The sequence below is a fragment of the Cupressus sempervirens genome, chromosome 10 (assembly GCF_028749045.1).
Source record: "Cupressus sempervirens isolate cs-2001-9-10 chromosome 10, ASM2874904v1, whole genome shotgun sequence".
Taxonomy (NCBI): Eukaryota; Viridiplantae; Streptophyta; class Pinopsida; order Cupressales; family Cupressaceae; genus Cupressus; species Cupressus sempervirens.
In genome coordinates this window covers 697364337-697383761 of record NC_143127.1, presented here as the reverse complement: position 1 = coordinate 697383761, position 19425 = coordinate 697364337, and the positions used below count along the sequence as shown (strand labels likewise).

At 36.2% G+C, this 19425-nt stretch overlaps 1 protein-coding gene across 1 annotated transcript in view; it reads right to left on the bottom strand.

Annotated features, from left to right (window-relative positions):
• Nucleotides 1–15686, bottom strand: part of LOC149535748 (uncharacterized) — a 96337-nt gene extending 80651 nt beyond the window's left edge. The window contains exon 1 of the mRNA XM_089804748.1: nucleotides 15083–15686. Within this exon, the coding sequence (XP_089660874.1) occupies nucleotides 15083–15426 (344 nt within the window). The 5' untranslated portion in view covers nucleotides 15427–15686. The remainder of the gene's footprint in view (nucleotides 1–15082) is intronic.
• Between the last annotated feature and the right edge of the window lie 3739 nt (nucleotides 15687–19425).

Below are 19425 nucleotides of genomic sequence, written 5' to 3'. Positions count from 1 at the left end.
AGCCTATTAGGGTTCTTTCACTAACCCAACCCTTGAAGGACTCTATTCCCAATCCTCCTAATAGTAAACTTGTCCACACCAATGATGAAATCCACTCAATCCTTAACATGCTTCATGGATGCATTCTTGGCTCACCCACATGAAATGGTCAAAGATGACCATAACCAACCAAAAATAGAGAGGAAGGTTTCCTTCTAGATCATAGGTTTCGTAACACTAATCATTAACCCAAAATACATTTACTTCTTTTTTAATTTCAAGTATTTGCTTGAAACTAGGCCTAAAAGGGCTACAAGGAATTAGACCTCCAAACACACCTTTTGTCTCGCAATCTAGAAAATGTCTTAACAAGTTGGTAAAGAAACTTCATTTCCTGATACCCTTTTGGAAGACCTTTCAGATTTGCCTAGTCTCACTTCCCCAACCTATCCGTATAGTGGGATGTTATTTATAAGCCTAAAAATAAGGGTTTCCCCAATGTGCTGACAACATTCATAAGGGTTTGCTCAAATCCCTATCAAAACATGTCACCGGGACTTTTACTTGGGCACATGGCTTCTCCACCCTCATATCCTTCTCTCCATCCACTTGGATTGAAGTAACCAATGCACTGAATCCCATCAAATGATGTTTTAACTACTGCGATCCCTAACCATATTCACTTGGCTTGCCTAGGGAATCATTGTAAAAAGGCCAAACTTTCTTTCTAGGGCCCACATACTTGCACATTGGAAAGGTGAGCTATGACCCATCTTCAAAAACTGTCTGGTTCAAACCAGCGATAGTGTAAAAACCAAAATATTTACAACAATGCAAGGAAATGGAATCAACAACCTATCTAACCACACAAAGAATTAAGCAGTTACATCAAATAACTTATAAAAAAGTTATGGTACAGAGTTCAATCCATTCAATATCCTAATGAAGCAAAAAGGCTCTGATTATGGTAAAACAATTTAGCAAAAATGCTTGTTCATTAACCAAGATTTCTTCAAAATGCCATCCAACCACTGTCACAGGTCAAGGGAGGCCTTATATAGGTCTAACACACCTATTTGTTTGTTGCTCCTCATCAGTTTTGTTGTTTCCTATTCGCTGGTTATATCCTTTGTTCCATTGACTTGTCATTGAACATTATTGTTCCTAATTTCCATTCTTCCGCTGGCTATTATGATGCTCTCATTGTTCTGAATCTTAAACATCATAACTAATGGGTATGATGCAGTGGTGCAAAGCACAGACTATCCTATGAACTGTGTGTAACTCATAAACCAAGAGAGGCCAAAAATTAAGAATCATTAAGGAACCCCTAATTACAAGTGCTACAGTCAGACTGTCAGACACATCACCATACTGAATAGTGAATATCATCAAACATATCAAACATACATTCAAATCAGAAGGTCATACAAGTTTTTTATAACCAAGCATATTGAAAGAAGAACTTCCCCCAATGTTCATGCAGATATATATTCTTTGTCAAACAAAGCAGTGTAAATTGTTTGGTTCGATGATGTGGCTAAATTTGTCTGGAAACTGCCACTTGTCATGTTGTTGAAACAAAGATAGTTGTAACCATTTTTTGGTTTGACAAACTTGCAAACATATATATTCCTATTCATTCAGAAGTTTGAAGACAACGATTACATCAAAAGAAGCATAAAATTGGATTCAGGAATACGATATTGTTTCTAGAGGTCATAGGCTACTAATGGTTATTACTCAAGAATTTCAATCTGAAATGTTGCCATTTGCAGGCAGAATATTATTTGATATTGGCATAGAAACATTTGTTTGGATTGGTGAATCCTTGAGTCACTTGTGTTCATATTTGGCAGGGGAAACATTACAGTCTTACCGTTTTTAACTTCAATTTTAGCACATCCACACCTTTATCATAGAAAATGTTATATAGCTTGAGAGAAATATTCAAAAATCTATTCATCAAATGTCTAGTTCAAATATATGGTTGAAAGATTGATGTTTTCAAGATTGCCACTAATGATATATTTGTGTGGGGCCCATATCTATTAACGTGGCATATGAAAGCTTAATTTAAAGGGAAAATGTTATTTGAAGGTGAAAAGATATATGTTGCCAAATGGATTTGGTGGTGTTGAATGTCCTAAGTCAAAGGGTTAAACCATATTTGCATCAAAGCCAACTTTTCTAAAGAAATATCTTTACAAAAGAAAACATATAATTGGCTGGTAGAGAGGCATTGAATCAGGATGTTGGAGATTTTGATTAATTGCTCAATGTTGATTTGAGAAATATCGACCAAAGAATAGGGGTCTTTTAGCGGGTTGCCATTTCTTGAATTAAGAAAAACAAACAATGTTAATAAAGGAGGCTCATAAGCATGATCCCTACTATTGAAGCTAAGTGTTGATATTTATTTTTGTGCCTTGAATATGGTGCAAAATAGCTCGACAATATAAGAGTGGGAACTTCACATTATAGGGAGAAATAGTAATCAATGTTCCATTCCCACTGTTTGACAAATGCTTATATAAAGGAAATTGAAAATTTTAGACTATTATATGTGGACAAGTTTGATAAAATGGAAGGACGTGTTCGCTTCTACTGTTAAACTAAATGAATATTTGGACCTTCAATAGATGAAAAGAGCAAGTTGGAAGTTAGAAAGGACTTGTCATTTTTTTATACAAAATTGTTCAACAATATAAGAATGAGTAGAAATTTTACATTGTAGGGGGAATAATAGTCAATGCTTCATTCCAACTTGAACCTTATTTAGAGGGGGCATGTTCCATTCTCAAATAATCTAAAAAGACAATTTCTGAATCTTTATGCGCAGATAAGTATTTTTTATCTTTTACATTTGTCTACTCTTTGTAGTCTATCTCTTATTTGTAATTCTATACATACTATAAGGGTTATTTGCCTTGATCTTTTCCTTTATCTTGTAGGATGTTCTTACAGGAAAAGAAAGTTGGTACTTTACACATGCTACCAAATATTGTGCAGACTCAATCTAATGACAGTAGCTCCAAAGACCCTGATGATCAAGATGAATGAAGTGAGGCTCTTCAAGCAAACATCTTTGATGATTGAAATTATGTGATCCTTCTACATTAAGAGGGAGTATGACACTACTTCTAAGGCAACGCGGGAGCTTAGAAGATTGATACTTAGAGGGAATTAAGAAATACATGTGGGTGACCGCATGTTGATGGGCCTACTCCTATATATATTATGAGGAAGCATTGACTTATCACTAGAAAATCTAAAAGATTGATATCAGATCTAGAGTGAGTTCGACAGGTATCCTTGGGTGAAGAGATTTTTTTGAGGAAGTAACTAGAGGACCTAATTTCCCAGGATCAATGTTCAGAGGGAGAAAGTTTGAGATGCAATCCTTCGTAGATGATATTTTTTCTATGAGGTGAAGTTCTAAGAGAAATCCTTCATAATGTGCTCTTCTCTATGAGAGAGAAGTATGAGGTGAAAACCCTTTGTTCCACCCGCTAGTAGCAGCTATGATGGGTCCACCCTCTGACTTGGTTCATGTGGATATCATGTGAGTTACTACATGATGTTGTTGTAGTTATGTCATGAAAGATGATAATCTTTCATTGATGTATATATTTAGAGGGAAGTTGTTGAAAGGTGACGATCTTTCCAATAACTGGACCTGTTATCATAACAAACTACATTAAGTTGTTGTCCCGGTGTGCCGGAAGTTATGATAACGAATAGAAGGTAACTATTGTAAGGTGACAATCTTATCAATAGATGACCAACCTTTTAATACTAAAAAATATTGAAGGTTATTGGCGTCATTGTTATAGGCCGAATTCTACTGGACAAATTGATATCCATCATGATTATAGGCCAGATTTTGCCGGACATCATGAAAATTATTGGCATCATTGTTATAGGCCGGATTCTACCGGACACATTGATATCCATCATGATTATAGGCCGAATTCTGCCGAACACATTGATATCCATCATGATTATAGGTCGGATTTTGCCGGACATCATGAAAATTATTGGTGTCATTATTATGAGGTCAAATTTTGCCAGACACATTGATATCCATCATGGTTATTAGGCCGGATTTTGCCGAACACCATGAAAATTGTTATGATTCTTCGAGTTGGATGTTGTCGGACACCATAACTTAAATATATTATAGACCACACGTAGAGTGGTATTCAAACTTTATTGAAGTTATAGTATTTGCTTAATTTCCCTCCTTGCTAAAAGGAAAAGTGTTGAGAAATGTAGTCTCATTATGAATTGTAGCAAAATTCCATATATAATATATGTGTGTGTTGATGGATTTATGTTGATATCCTTAAATATGTCATTCTAGGAATATCATATTGAGATGATATCTCTTCATATACTCAAGAACATAATATGTTCTATATCAATCCTTCCTAACTAAGAGGGAGTGTTAAGTTTGTAGTTACAATCAGATTGATATGATCATGAGTATCATTATTGATGATAATATAAATATTCCTTTATAAATATATATATATATAATATATATTACATATATTATATTATATTAATTATACATATAATAATGTTATATTATACATATGGTTAATTATATTATTTTATACTAACTAATGATGTTTAAACCTTGGAGACATGTCTCTTCAAAAGACATGTCTCCTTCTCTCATATGAGATCCAAATCTACATTTGAAAAATATCTATAACAATGGCAATATTACATTTGCAGAAATGATCTCAGTTACTTAACAGAAACAACACGTATAAAAAGAATACTTTTATTTATGTATATTCTTTGTACATCATGGGTCGTCAATGCGACCGTTACAGATTTTAGTGCTCTTTTCACTCGCACTCTTCTGACATTTCACTCACATTCCCATGGCCTATGGCTCATGGGTTAGACCTCCGAAGGTTTTCATCAAGTTCCTCAAATTCCTAACAGTTGCGTTCCAGGAAGTTTCAGAGGGTTTGTTGCATGCGCTATTCTTGCTCGATTTTTCCTCTCATTGCCTTGTTTGCACCAGAAATGCTTGTACAAACAATCGAGGAAATTGTTGCAACAAGCGGTTTTCCGTGAGGCTCATGTTCAGTGAGTCCCAAACAGTGTCCTTCAAAACCCCTTCATGTACAACTTATCTCCGTACGAAGGTTTCAATACTCGAGCAAAACAAAATATGAAAGTTTGTGGTCAGTTCATGCTCACCTTCGTATAGCTCAGTTATTCTGTTTTCGTGGGTTCCCACATTTTCCTCGAGAGGTATTCCCATTTATTTTACTCTTCATATGCCATTATGCATGTCGCGCTCCCTAGATTTGGAATCAGCAATGCCGCCAAATGTTTACCGTCACGGGTAAACAAGTTTAATGTCTAATAGAAAAGCAAATAATGCAACACTAAGTTTCATAGAACTGAACTGTTTCCATTAATATTCATGACAATACAATATAAGATAATTAGCTTATGATTGATTCCTAATGTCACTCAGGCGGATATACATTTAGTACCCAAAGGGATGCGACTCAATCGTCACATTCCAACAACCTTCGATACTGGACAATTTACACACTTAACTAATAACTATTCCCAAAGGTAATAACTATTCCTGAAGGTTTACAATTATTTCGGACAACAATCCAGAAGAAGACATGACAAGATTTTATGATGCATACCATGCTCTAAGCCTTGTAGTCTGTGTAGCTCTGACTTTCAAGGACATTTATGAGTTGAAGAATACAACTGGGCATGGAAGAAGGTATGAAAAAAGACAAGACCTTTAGCACAGTTTGGGAAAAATAACCATTCCAACATTCAATGGTGTTGGTGATTTCTCAATGAGGGCTTGTTTGCAGAAGTTAGATGAATATATCTCATCGAACCCAATGCTTGAAGAAGCTATCAAATTTCCCACCTTGAACCTTGAAGGAGTGGCTCATGAATAGTGGTACCATGACATGGTAAACCAAGGGCATGGTTCTACCACAATCCCAGAAGACTTCAACCAAAGATTGATTAAGAGATTCAACAAGAAGGATCCAAAGACTCACTTTAGAGAGCTAGCACAGCTGAAGCAAGAGTGTAAAGTAGAAGATGCTTTCGCGCAGCTGAAGCAAGAGGGAAACGTGGAAGGCTATGTAATAGGTAATGATTTATGTTGTGTCAAAGAAAAGGCTTAAGTCTTCTTATAGAAGACTTAGCTAAACCGAAAGGATTAGTAAGGGCACTTGATCCAAACTCATTGTAAGAAACCATCAAAATGGCCTTGAGTTTTGAAGACTCAATGACAAAGGACAAATTGAACTCCAAGCAAGCATCACCTATGCAATCGAAGAAATCTTTTTAGAAGAACATGCCAATTCCTAAGCCTAGTCCACGGAGGTGTCTAAGAACAAATTGCAAAGGAGGAATCTATGCTTCACATGCAGATCTTTATGGCAGCCTAATCAAAGATATTTGAGAAAAGAACAATATATAGAGGTTGTCTCAAATGAGGATGTAGAAGATACATTTAGGGAAAAAACAATAGCTAGACTTTCAAATAAAAAGTTGCTTGAGGACAAGCAATATCTTGGATAGGATGTGATGTACCCAATTAGGGAGGTCAACTTTTTCTTTGCTAGTGTTGTTTATAATAAAATATTAATAAGTGCAATTACTAAATATTTGAAAAGAATGTTTATTGGGCCAATTTTTAGAAAAATCTCAAAGTTACCAAGGGATGTACCCTCCCCATCCTCGTCTTTTGAAGATTCACAAAAACACATCCCAACAAGTCGGGAATGTAGGGAAACCTTTTTGGGGATGGTTGTATGCCCCAGTGGCGGTCAAGGACACCATAGTTGTCCCTCAATCATCCCTGGGACGGACAGCCATCCCCAAGGGAAAAGAGAAGCATCTACCTTTTTAAAAACATTAAAAAAATTAAAATATTTGATTCTTTGCTATTGTTATATGGGCCCCTCCTCCCAAATTCGCTCTAACATGCATTTTGGTTTGGTTTTGGCTCAATTGTATTTCTCTCAGAGTAAAAAACTAAAGCAGCAGCAACAAGGGTTTGAAAAGGCCGTTGTAAGAAGAGAAGCAGCAGCAAGCGCAAGTGATAGAAAGAAGAGAGGGCAGTTCTCTTACTTGAAGCTTAGAAGGGATAAATTAGATCCTTCAATTCTTTTCTTTTTTCTTTTTTTCAAAGCTTGAAGCTTGAAAAGTCTGATTTATTTTATTCAAAACTTAAAGCTTGAATGGTTATTAAGTTCAAACTAGGCCAGTAGTAGTATTTATGCAAGAGCTCATCGAAGGATCATCACATTGATTCAGATGTAGGTGAATGTAAACACAGACTACGATGCCTGTTCATATGTGTGAGGCTAACGAAAAGATTCATGTTTAGGATCAAATGAAGATGCACAAATTTACTCATCCAGAACTACGTGATAGGATTCGGTTGAATCTCATTTCCAAAACTAGGATTTGTGCAAATCTTTTACCCTTGACTTGAGAACACAAACACATACTACACCCTTTTGTGTTTCATAAAGAGTTTGGAGCCTATGTCCCAAGGGATGTTCCATAGTGCTAAGAAGGTAAAGAATCTATGCTGGCTCTGGCCTAAGTTGTCGATTCGGATGTGGATGTGAGAACCAAATGCACGAACGTTATTTTAGGAGGATTTGGATATGTATGGATGCATCTATGTGTGTGTATGTATGTATATATTTTTCTATATGTAATATATATACATATATGTGTGTAAATAAATATGTATGTATATATATGCAAAGAAATGAAAGAAATATACAAAATTGAGACATGTGATAGTATGATACTTGTAGTTTCACCAATACATATTCAATAAAATTATAAACCGTATCATATATGTCTATGTTCACAACTCCAATGCAAATCATCACAATTACAAAATAAATATTTAGCTCATGATTCAATGTTCATCAATTTGACTCTGAATCATATGGATTTGCAAAAGAATCCCCATCATCTCCAACTCCTCCAATTGTTGCAAGTTCAATATCATTTGAACCGAAAACAGTTCCACTTGTGCTAGATGCACCATGTGTCATGATGTTATCAGCATCATCTTCTATGAATTTAGTAAGATCTTGAGCCATTGCATCCAAGTTTACACACTTAGGTTCTACTTCCCAAAGCTTGGTTGCCCCTTCCCTATAGCAATCCTCCTTTCTTGACAACATACGCAAGTTGCTATGAATGTAAATCAAGTCTTCAACCTTTTTTGGAGCCCAACCAATTAACTTTCATGGACTGGATAAAGTATGAACTCTAATTTCGTTCAGCAACAGAAGAACTAGCGACCTGGACAATATTCACAATTACAAAATTAGTTATTAAATAAAAACATAAAAATAAAAAGCAATTTAAAGAATTGTAGAATACAAGTGGTAAACAAAAAACAAATAAAACTTACTTGTGAGAAGATTTTGATTACAAGACGTTTTAGATTCTTAAATGGTTGACCATAGAAGTACCACCATGTGGTAGCTCCCATTTCACATTGGTCCTTTATTACAAGTCGACTAAGTTTTGCTCCCGAAGCAAATAAGCCAAATTATGTCCTAACTTTTTTGTGAAAGTCGTCATCTAGGAAGACTCTTGCAAAATCTTTGTAGCGCCCACTAGCAACTCTTCATTCGCATATGGTGCTACTCTATTTGGCATACCAAGTAGTTCCTTGCTATAGTACCTTGGAGATAAGGCATATGCAAGGAGGTGCAATAAGGTGGTCATCTTTTCACAATGATGATGAATGATTGTTTCTAGTTGACTACATAAGGCTTCACATTTTGTGGGGTCATTCTCATGTATTTGTATAGGAACCTTTACCTTCTCTATCATTTTATCCATGCCATCATAGACATCCCCCAAACAAGGTCGATATGTATCAACAAAGCAAAGCATAGTCATGATATTGTCCGTGAAATCTAATGTTGATTGCGCACCCCACCAACTGTCATCGAAGATCAATTCCTTGACTTTTTGTGCCCACTCTGAATTTGAAGCCTTCCATATACCCCACTAGCTAGAAATAACCATTTTTCTTAAAAACCCTTGTACCTTGACAAGTCGTTTCATAACAATAGTATGAGATACAAATCAGGTTTCAGCCACCTAAGTTAATCATAGCAATATGTCAATAAATATTAAGCAAAGTAATAAATATTAAGCAATATCTCAATAAAGACTAAGTTTTGCTATGAGCCAAATTATGTCCTAACTTTTTTGTGAAAGTCATCATCTAAGAAGACTCTTGCAAAACCTTTGTAGCGCCCATCAGCAACTCTTCATTCTCATATGGTGCTACTCTATTTGGCATACCAAGTAGTTCCTTGCTATAGTACCTTGGAGATAAGGCATATGCAAGGAGGTGCAATAAGGTGGTCATCTTTTCACAATGATGATGAATGATTGTTTCTAGTTGACTACATAAGGCTTCACATTTTGTGGGGTCATTCTCATGTATTTGTATAGGAACCTTTACCTTCTCTATCATTTTATCCATGCCATCATAGACATCCCCCAAACAAGGTCGATATGTATCAACAAAGCAAAGCATAGTCATGATATTGTCCGTGAAATCTAATGTTGATTGCGCACCCCACCAACTATCATCGAAGATCAATTCCTTGACTTTTTGTGCCCACTCTGAATTTGAAGCCTTCCATATACCCCATTGGCTAGAAATAACCATTTTGCTTAATGGCCTTTGTACCTTAACAAGTCGTCTCATAACAATAGTATGACATACAAATCAGGTTTTAGCCACCTAAGTTAATCACGGCAATATGTCAATAAATATTAAGCAAAGTAATAAATATTAAACAATATGTCAATAAATACTAAGTTTTGCTCTCGAAGCAAATGAGCCAAATTATGTTCTAACTTTTTTGTGAAAGTCATCATCTAGGAAGACTCTTACAAAATCTTGCCACTTAAGTAAGATAATCATAGCATTATGTCAATAAATATTAAGCAAAGTTATACACAATTTGATAATTGAGAATAAATTAAATTTAGTAATTACAAATTACCTTCAACAATTCTAGTTTGGGGAATGATCTAAATATCGATTGTGACATGTGATGGTTTGTCACAAACATCTGTATCTCCTTTGTCTCTTGGCAACATGCATGGTGTCCAAAACATATAGTCATATCGGCCCTCATCCAAAGCACCTGCACTCCTACAATTTTTGCATTATCTATAATCACTTGGACTAAATCCTCACCACCCACCATTTCTATGGCCTCAGTGAGAATTTTGAAAATGAACTATGAATCTTCCACTCCCCCTTCACAATCAACTGCCTTCAAAAACATTGCCTCTTTCGGTGACATAGTAATCACATTAATCAATGGTCAATTTCTCATATCTTTCCATCCATCTGAAACAATAGAAATACCTAAAGTTTTCCATGAATTTCTAATTGGTTGAATAGCCTTCTCTATACAAGCCTTCTCTTTTTGCAATGCAGTGGTATGCATCTTTTCAAACCTAGGACTTGTGTAATCAGTCAGTGCTTCATTTATGGTTGCCACTATTTCCTTCCAATATCGTGATCTCACCAAGTTGAAAGGAAGACCTTTGGCATAGAGGGAACACGCAATGACTTGATCAGCAAGCTATCTTGCCTCCATTTTAAACGTTGTATCCAATAAACCTCTTTTGCAGGCAATAGTGACTGTAGTGTTTTCTTTGAGGATGGAGCTTCATAAAAAGTTTGTTTTGATTTTTTTATCAATTTATCAGCAGCTTCTTGTTCTTTTACAAATGAAGCTATTTGTGCATTGGACAGCCCCTTCCTATTTGTGCCTTTGCACATTACAAATCCTTTACCAGCAAGGCCCATAAAATGTAGTTTGACCCGAAAATATGAGCTATTGAATGGTAGCGGTCATTCTTGCACAATACAGTCAAATTTATATGCCTATAATAAGAAAAAAAATTAAAAATTAATTAGAAAAAAACTATGAACATCAAGCATACAATAAAAAAAATGATGAAAAACTACTAAAATAGGTAACTAAACTTGTTTCTTTATTTCCTTTATTTTTAAATGAGAAAAACTTGAAGATTTTCTTCAAAAACTTGAAAAAATTTATCCAATTTATTAAAGAACTCAAGAATGGGATCAAGTGCTTACCTTAGATGCTTAAAACTCCTTTGTGGAAGCTATCTCTTGCCATACAAACAATCCTCTTCAAAATAATCACCTTGCCTTCAAAATGCCAAAATGGAGACCAAATGAGAAGAGAGTGTAGCTGCAAACAAAATGAAATGAAGAGTGGTTGAATGGCCTCTTTTAGTGTCATTCTAGGGTTTAGGAGCAACAAATAGGTTCTAAAAGTCTTTTTTGCATGTGTTAAGTAAAGGTTTAAATGGCGAAAGCAATTATATAAAACTTTTGTTGGCCTGGGCCTACGGAGTCATCTAAATGCGAGTGAAAGCTACTCGGAAGCACCTCTGAGGCATCTAGAAGCAAGTGGAAGCAAGTGGCAGGCTTCCACTAGCCTATGGATGTCTAAGAGGAACTTTTGGATGGCTCCCATCGCCTCCACCTCGCAGTCCGCCTCCACTTCCCAGGCGAGGATGCTTGCATTGGTATCTAAGGATGTGACTGAAGCATTTAATTTGTTTTGTCAAAATCCATGTTGACAATCAAAATGGAAGTAGGGTTATTCTTCTTATGCTTGCACTTCAGGAGAGGGTTCAATTAAATTTGGTCCATAACCTAAAGTTTAAATGAATCTTTTATACTTGACCAAAGAACATGGACACAAATACCACAAGTATGACTATTTTGTAAGGAACCTGGAGCCTATGTCCCAAGGGTTGCTTGATATTGCCAAGAAGATATACACTAGGTAGTGTGGCAGAAGCATTTATTGATTCTGATGTAAAGGTTTGCACAAGAAGATTGCCACATTCAATTTGTTTAAATTTATAATACAGTTGGCCAAAGCATGTTCTAGAGGAAATTGAAGTCACTTCCAACCACAATATCAACAATTGTATACCCATCAGTTTTCCATGTACTTGCTATTGGGCATAACTACAAGCTCAAATATTTCACATTGAAGAATGAATTGGGAGAATAAAACGTTGGGCGAGGAATGGAGGAGGATAACATAAGGTGGAGATATGTTCATAAGGGAGAAGAATAAACTACGCATCTGGTCAAAGGAGCAATGCCAGAGATTTCAATCCAAAATAACAACCCACTTAGGAGGAGGAGGACCATTTATCTGAGTTATAGAAGGAGCTCACAGCTGTACAAGATCAGTTTTTGGAATTAGCAGAGTTGAAGGCAGAATGTAGTTAATTTGCACCTGCCTGTAGGGATCTTGTGAGGAAGATGAAGTTAACAAAATGTGAAGTACACTCAGGAACAAGAGCTAAAAGAAGACCCCTGTCTAAAGATATGGAACAGTCCAAGTCCTCCGAACCAAGATGAAGAAGAAAAGGTTGATCGGTAGGTTTTTCAGAGTTCGGACCAGCTAGAGTATCAGCAAGACAGCTAGACCACATGTGTAGCATGCACATTCAATTTCAAACCCTTCCACCGAACCAGGGATGTCATCTTCATCCTCCTTACTCCTTACACTTTTGGATTTATGTATTAGACTATGTGGTGACTAAGATGAAGACTTCTCTAAAGAAGATGATGGCTGCAGGTAGATCAAATGTAATCAATTATTATGTTTATGATGTAAAATTGCAGTGTACATTGATTTAGTCCTAATACATGTCCCTACAGAAATAGTCTACTTCAGTAAGAAAAGTACTGTGACAATTGTGGTCTAACCAAAACACCTCTCAGTAAACAAACTATTTTGACACTCTCTATACCATGGTTCGTATCAATAAAAATGCAGTAATCTAATTCAATATATGCAATCTCTGATACATCTATTCTTATGTACGTACTTGTTGGGATATGAAGCCCAACGGTTACTAACTGTTCATTCTCCCTATTGACTCTTCATATTCATACAGTTCTATATAATGGCTGTGTGCAGCCCATGTAATATATCGATTAATTAATACAAGTAATTCCGTGCTGGAGTGTGGACGTAGGCAAGTTTTGCCGAACCACGATAAATCTGTGTTATTGTTTGTTTCGTCTTCTTTGATTAAATTTCTTTGCTTGTTATTATATTTACAATTGGTATTAGAGCCGAGGTGAGGCTAGAGCAGAGATGGAAAACGGTGAAGTTGATTTTATTATCAATGAGTTTATTGATAATTTAGAAAGAGATGTTGTGTATGTGAAAGTAAGAAAGGAACGTCGTGTACGCTGGTGGGATGGTTGGAAAAAAGAGGAAAATTCACCTGAAGACAAGACGAAAGATGGAATTATTTCCTTTCACAATGTTGATGCAGCTATGATATTTATTCAGAACAATAGCTGGCCTTGTAAGACAAGTTTCCAACTTCTTTTCCCTATGTTGAAGGTGGAGATAGATTCTGGTTTTATGAACAATGAAGGTTCAAAAGATTTGTCATTAGAGTCCCAGGTCAAAACTGATGTGAAGTTTGCCTCTCAAGTTGAGGAGGATGAAGCTTGCAAACATGTGGCCAGGCATAGGCTGTGGTAGAGGCCCCAAGGAGAGGCCTGTATATTGACCAAGAAGGTCAAGAGGTGCAAACTGCTGCTCATCCCGGAGAAGAGGAGGCTAGTGAGAGCCAGGAGCTCAAGGCTACGCATGATCCAGAAGCCTTTGACATGTCAGAGAATAAGAACTCTGATGATTTATTGTTGCAGATTGCAGCAATAGAAGAAGAATGGAATGCATTAACTGCAGTCTTCTCTGTGAAAGGTATTGTAAAAGAAGATAAAGCGTCTATTGTAAAAGAAGATGAAGCAGTAGAAGACATGATTTGCAGGATGGAAGACACAGTTGAGAGAGCAGGCTTATCTCTATTGGCCAAGAAGACGGTAAACAGGTCCAAGTTATTTCTCCATCTGGAGAAGAGGAGCAGAATAGAAAGGCTATGATTGAGGAGCAGAGGACGGAGCCTGTAGATTGCTCTCTGGTTGCTAAAGTTAATATGTTTATTCACCACTCTCCTCTGCTATTAATCTTCCCAAAGTCAAGTAAGATTACTGAGGACAGCTTCTCTAGATTTGCAGCTTCATGCAATAAGACAAAGGGAGACGTGATTTCAAAATTAGGAATTTTAAAGGACCCTGAAATGCTTAGCGTGAATGTTGGTGAGCCTGATTGCTTGGAGACATTTGGTAACTTTATGAACTCCAATGATGGGTTTTCAGCTGGAAGTTCAAATCCATTTTTGTCTGAAATCTCGGATAATATAGGTGAAGCAGCACTAAGGTTGCTTAGGGAAAAAGGAATGGAAATTTCTGTTAAAATAAACTCACCGCAGGTTGTTTCCTGTCAATTTCAAAACAAGCTACAGTTCTGTGGTGATTTAGGTGGCTCAAGGCATAATAATAATGGAAATAAAGTTGTCTTAAATCAGAACAACCATAAAATTGATGCAAATTATGGCAGAGGAGATATTTTCGACTCCAATTTGATTTGGAGAAGACTCATTCGGAGTGTGCTGGAACAAATTCTGGCAAAGTTAAGATCTTCTCAAGGTTTGGTTGTTCTATGAGATTTGAATTGGGAAGCAGGGATGCTAATACACATGGCTGTACCGGTTGGACTTCACAGGGGAGATTGTTGGGATATGAAATCCAACGGTTACTGACTGTTCATTCTCCCTATTGACTCTTCATATTCATACAGTTCTATATAATGACTGTGTGCAGCCCATGTAATATATCAATTAATTAATAAAAGTAATTCTCTGCTGGAGTGTGGACATAGGCAAGTTTTGCCCAACCACGATAAATCTGTGTTATTGTTTGTTTCGTCTTCTTTGATTAAATTTCTTTGCTTGTTATTATATTTACAGTACTTACCTATTTCACTTGATAACGCATAATGGCCTCTGCTGAGTGCCTACATATCGTTGGTCCTTTTTTTCTCTATAAATGGGCACGGGACAAAAATATACAGAATGAGAAAGAAAATAACCAACTTACCCAGAATAACGTCTAAATCCGGACGAATGTTTGATTTTCACAATCGTTTCGGCAATGAAACGCCTCATGTTGGAAAAAGCTGAAACATGTAGGAATATGCCCCTAAGGCCATGCCTAGTATGGCCATTGACTAAACTTGATGAACTGATAGCAGTCATGCCTGAAACATGTAGGAATGTGCTCCCGAAGCATTGCCTCGTATGGCCATGGGGTAACTTTAATGAAATGAAGGCAGCAGTTGTATTTCCCATGGGATTGACCTCTCTGGAGTAGGAATTGGCATGCACGCTGTATTCACTGATCTTTTTCAAACGCCAAAAGAGCTGTCTACCGGCACTACCCATTCTTCCCCGCTCTGTTTACTTATTTCCACTCTCTTCAGACTATAGCTACCTTGTGCCTTTATGCATCGACTGGGGTCAAATTAGCGCAGATATGGTCATTTTCCCACCTATCATCAAGTCGCTCGCTATATGAGGCAAACTGCTTGTCCTTCCGGAATGTAAACAGAAATGTACTGGTTTCCTTGATCGACCAACCGCAAGTAAATTTAAATACAGACGTACCCTTTTTTCACAACTTTGCGGTCTGAATAAAAAACGAGTATATTTTGGTCCTTGAAAAAATAAATACTAAACGAGTTATTGTTGTTAAAGTTATTTTGTACTAAGGTAGAGAGGAATTTATAAGTTGCGGCCATCTAAGATATAGAGGTTTAGTTTAGGAGACCTTATAAATATCTATGTATCTATCTAAGATGGATTATTAGTAGAGCATTAAAAAACGAAAGAATAGAGGTCATTTTATTACATGTTAAAAGTATTTTTTATGGTATTAAAGATAGTTTTTTAAGAGTGGAGTTTTTTAAGAGTGGACAATTACCTTAATGTTCTCTATATAAAGTAAATATCATTATTATAGTTAATCATTTTTTTATGTAAAAATTCAAAAGAATAATAGAATAGACAAAAAAAAGGGGGAAACTACAATATCTTTGGAAAAACTTGTGATGTTGTGGCTTCTCTTGAAGGTTGTATAAAGTATATTACCATTTGGGAGGGTGGAGGAAAGCGGATGGAAATCAAATTTGCAATTAAGGTAGTAATAATGGTTAATTTAGAAAGAGTGCCACCTTATGAAAGATATATTATTAACAGTTACTATGACTCTATGCTTCCTTTGAAGTATATTGTTGAGTTGTCATTTTTGCATGATGCTTAACGGCAGGAATCCTTTCGAACTGCTCTCTTGAAAAGCTAATATGGAATCAACTCCAAGGTTTCGAGTGATCTTGCGACCTACTAAAATCAACTCAGTTGAAGATAAATGTATTTGTTCACAAGGAGGCCTTTGTTGGTTTGAACAATTCGGATAAGATGTAGAATCTTCTTGTTATTTCAAAAGAATAAAACACACAAAAAGAAATTTATTTATTTTTAGTATTCTTTCATTTTTTAATGAATGCAATCTAACAATGCAACTATATGAATTCTTAAATTAACCAAGTGTTTGTAAAAGCAAATAACGAAGATAGGATAACAAGAAGTTTAAGCAAATAACATGAAAGTAAAATCTTAATGGACATAAGTCACGGAAACAATGCATCTACGAGTTAAGCCTTTGAAAAGATCAGTGGGTAACCAATGAAAATAGGAGTAGCACTTCCTTAATTCCATTGATGCAATCGTCGATGGAAATTCAGTAACCATAAGATGTTTCACTTTTCATCAAATCACAAGACTCGAAAAGTGTGCTCATGAGAGACAAAAAGCTATGCAGGGACAATATGGTGATCTCTTCTCGAACTAAGTATGTCAGCAAAATTTGTAGACTTGTAGCAAACACCAGAATTAAAAGATTGCACAACTAGAATAACACGATAAAACAAGTGGCTCAATTACACTTCATGAACATACATTCACAAAATATAACACACTTGGCAAGAATCGCTATACTCTGAATGCGAGCACCAATAACATATATTATTGCATCAAAATAAAGACGGCCTGAAATGCATATTACATTCTTGAATTTATAAGAAATTGTCTCCTCAATTTATGTTGAGAGTGAAAGATCTCTTTCTGCAAACATATGCTTCTAAACTAATAAAACAAATCTATTTATGTACAAACTAACTCTGTAACTGGTGCTTAGTAAGACTCCATTCATATTTATATCAATAAATGGATGCATGAGCCTTTACATGTCTTAACAAAAAGAAAGCATGAGAAAATAAGAAGAAGAAAGCCTTTATATGATGTAGGAGTCTTTGGAGTTGTCAAAAATAGAAGCTTTATCTTCACTAGGTGTCTGTAGGAGTTAAACTGCCATCAGAATGCATTTTTGATGCATGGAAAGCTCTAAATTTAGAAGTGGCAGTTAACTGCTAGTGCACCTCTAAATTCTTCAAAAAAATTTCGCACACCTCAGAAGAAGCACACCTTGGAAGCAATGCACTTGGCGACCTGCGCACCTCGAAAGCTTGAAAGCTCAATTTGCCAAAAATTTGAAGTTCTCAATTTTGAAAATGATATATGGGTTTTTCTCAGACGAGGTCTGGGACCACTCTAGTACACTTATTTTTCCCTTTTTTGATGATTCATACCCTCTTTATAGCCAAACATTTTCATACATTTGAACTCCTTCTGCTTCTTCTATCTAAAATCCCAAGGCACCTATGTTGAATATTGTCATTAATAGTTGCATAAAATGAGGAACATGTTCTGGTTCATGTGTTTGACCTCTGTATCTTTGATCTTTTCTTCTCTCTAATTGCCCAATCCTTCTGGGTCAAAGACTAGGTGATCCAAATTATCCAAAACAATCAAATGTTTGAAACTTTTCTATATCTTTTTTAACAAGATTTTATAGGTCTTTTTAATTGGCTTTTTCGGAGGTGTTCTCCTCAAAATTTTAAGTTGAAAATTTCATAGGTCCCTAAAATTGGGCAGTCAAATGCTCTTTGTTTTAGGGGCTGAAATTAAGTTTTTAGTTCTTCTTTCCAACAGTGTAAACGATTTTGATTTCTGAGCTCTAGGTCAAAAGTTATGACCCCGACAAGTTGAGGACTCCTTTTCATCTGCACAAAGAAGCAAACATTAGTTTGAAAGGCTAAAAATCAAACCCTAAACTAACCCTAAATGCTAAAAAACCTAGCCCTAGAATGCCAAAACATCTTAGAACACCTAAAAAAACCTCTCTTTTTTTGCCTCTGATAAACAATTATTTGGCACACCTTGTGCACCTTGAGGGTGTGCTAGGTGCGCTAAACCCACTAAAAAAAAATTTAAACAATAAGAGTGTGCACTTGCACACCTTGTGGGGTTCGCATGTGTGCACCCTAACTATACAAAATGTGCTAGGTATTTTAAGTTATTGAAAGGTGTGCATGTGCGCACCTTGGATAGGTGCACACATGCACACCTTTTGCTTAGGTGAATATGTTACATTTTTTAAAGTTTTGTTAAACATTGTGAGAATAGGTGTGCTAGGTATGCGCCTTCTAACCTTTTGTGTTCAGTTTTTGTGTGTGTCGATCTTTAAGATAAAGCGCACCTCTGAGGGTACGAAGGTGCACTCCTTAACAACCAGAAGAAACAATAAGTGAGGAAGGAGGGGGTCTTGGGACCATGCACACCCTTTGGGGGTGCGCACCTACACATGTATGTAGGTATGCATCTCCAAAGGGAGATGGTAATGCAGAAGCACATCTAGCACACTTGCGCAGCTAGGAAAGGTGTGCATGTGCACTAGGTGTGCTAGTGCACACCTTTGCATGAAAACATCATTTTCCTCCAAGATTTCTCAATTTTGACACATGGGTTTTTCTAGGGAGAGGACTATGGCTTGATCCTGACTCTGAGTAAAGTCCCAAAATGACCTAGACCCAAAACTAGGGGTTTGGGAAACAAAAAAATTTACTAAGGGGTCCCCATTTCTAGGAGAAATGGGGCATGCATTGTGAAACCACAACATATATAAAGGAGGACTTCATATTTGGGAAGAAGAAAGTGATAGAGAAAGGAGCATAATAATTAAGGAAGGGTTAATGGAATGAGAAAGGAGTGGGAATAATTTACAAAAGAGACTCTTTGAAATGGCAAAAATGATGAAGGGTAATGACTCTTTCAAAGGGTGGTTATTATGAGAGGTTGTGACCATTAAAAAGGGAAAACATGATGAAAATTTATGACTCCTCCCACATTGGAAGACAAAAAGATGATAAGGTTTCATTTGAGGGGGATATCAAAAGGAGACAATTTTAAGAATAATATATTATTCTCAAAGTTAGTAATGAAAAGTGGTGACTTAATTGATGACCCTCTTGCCAATAAAGTATAAAG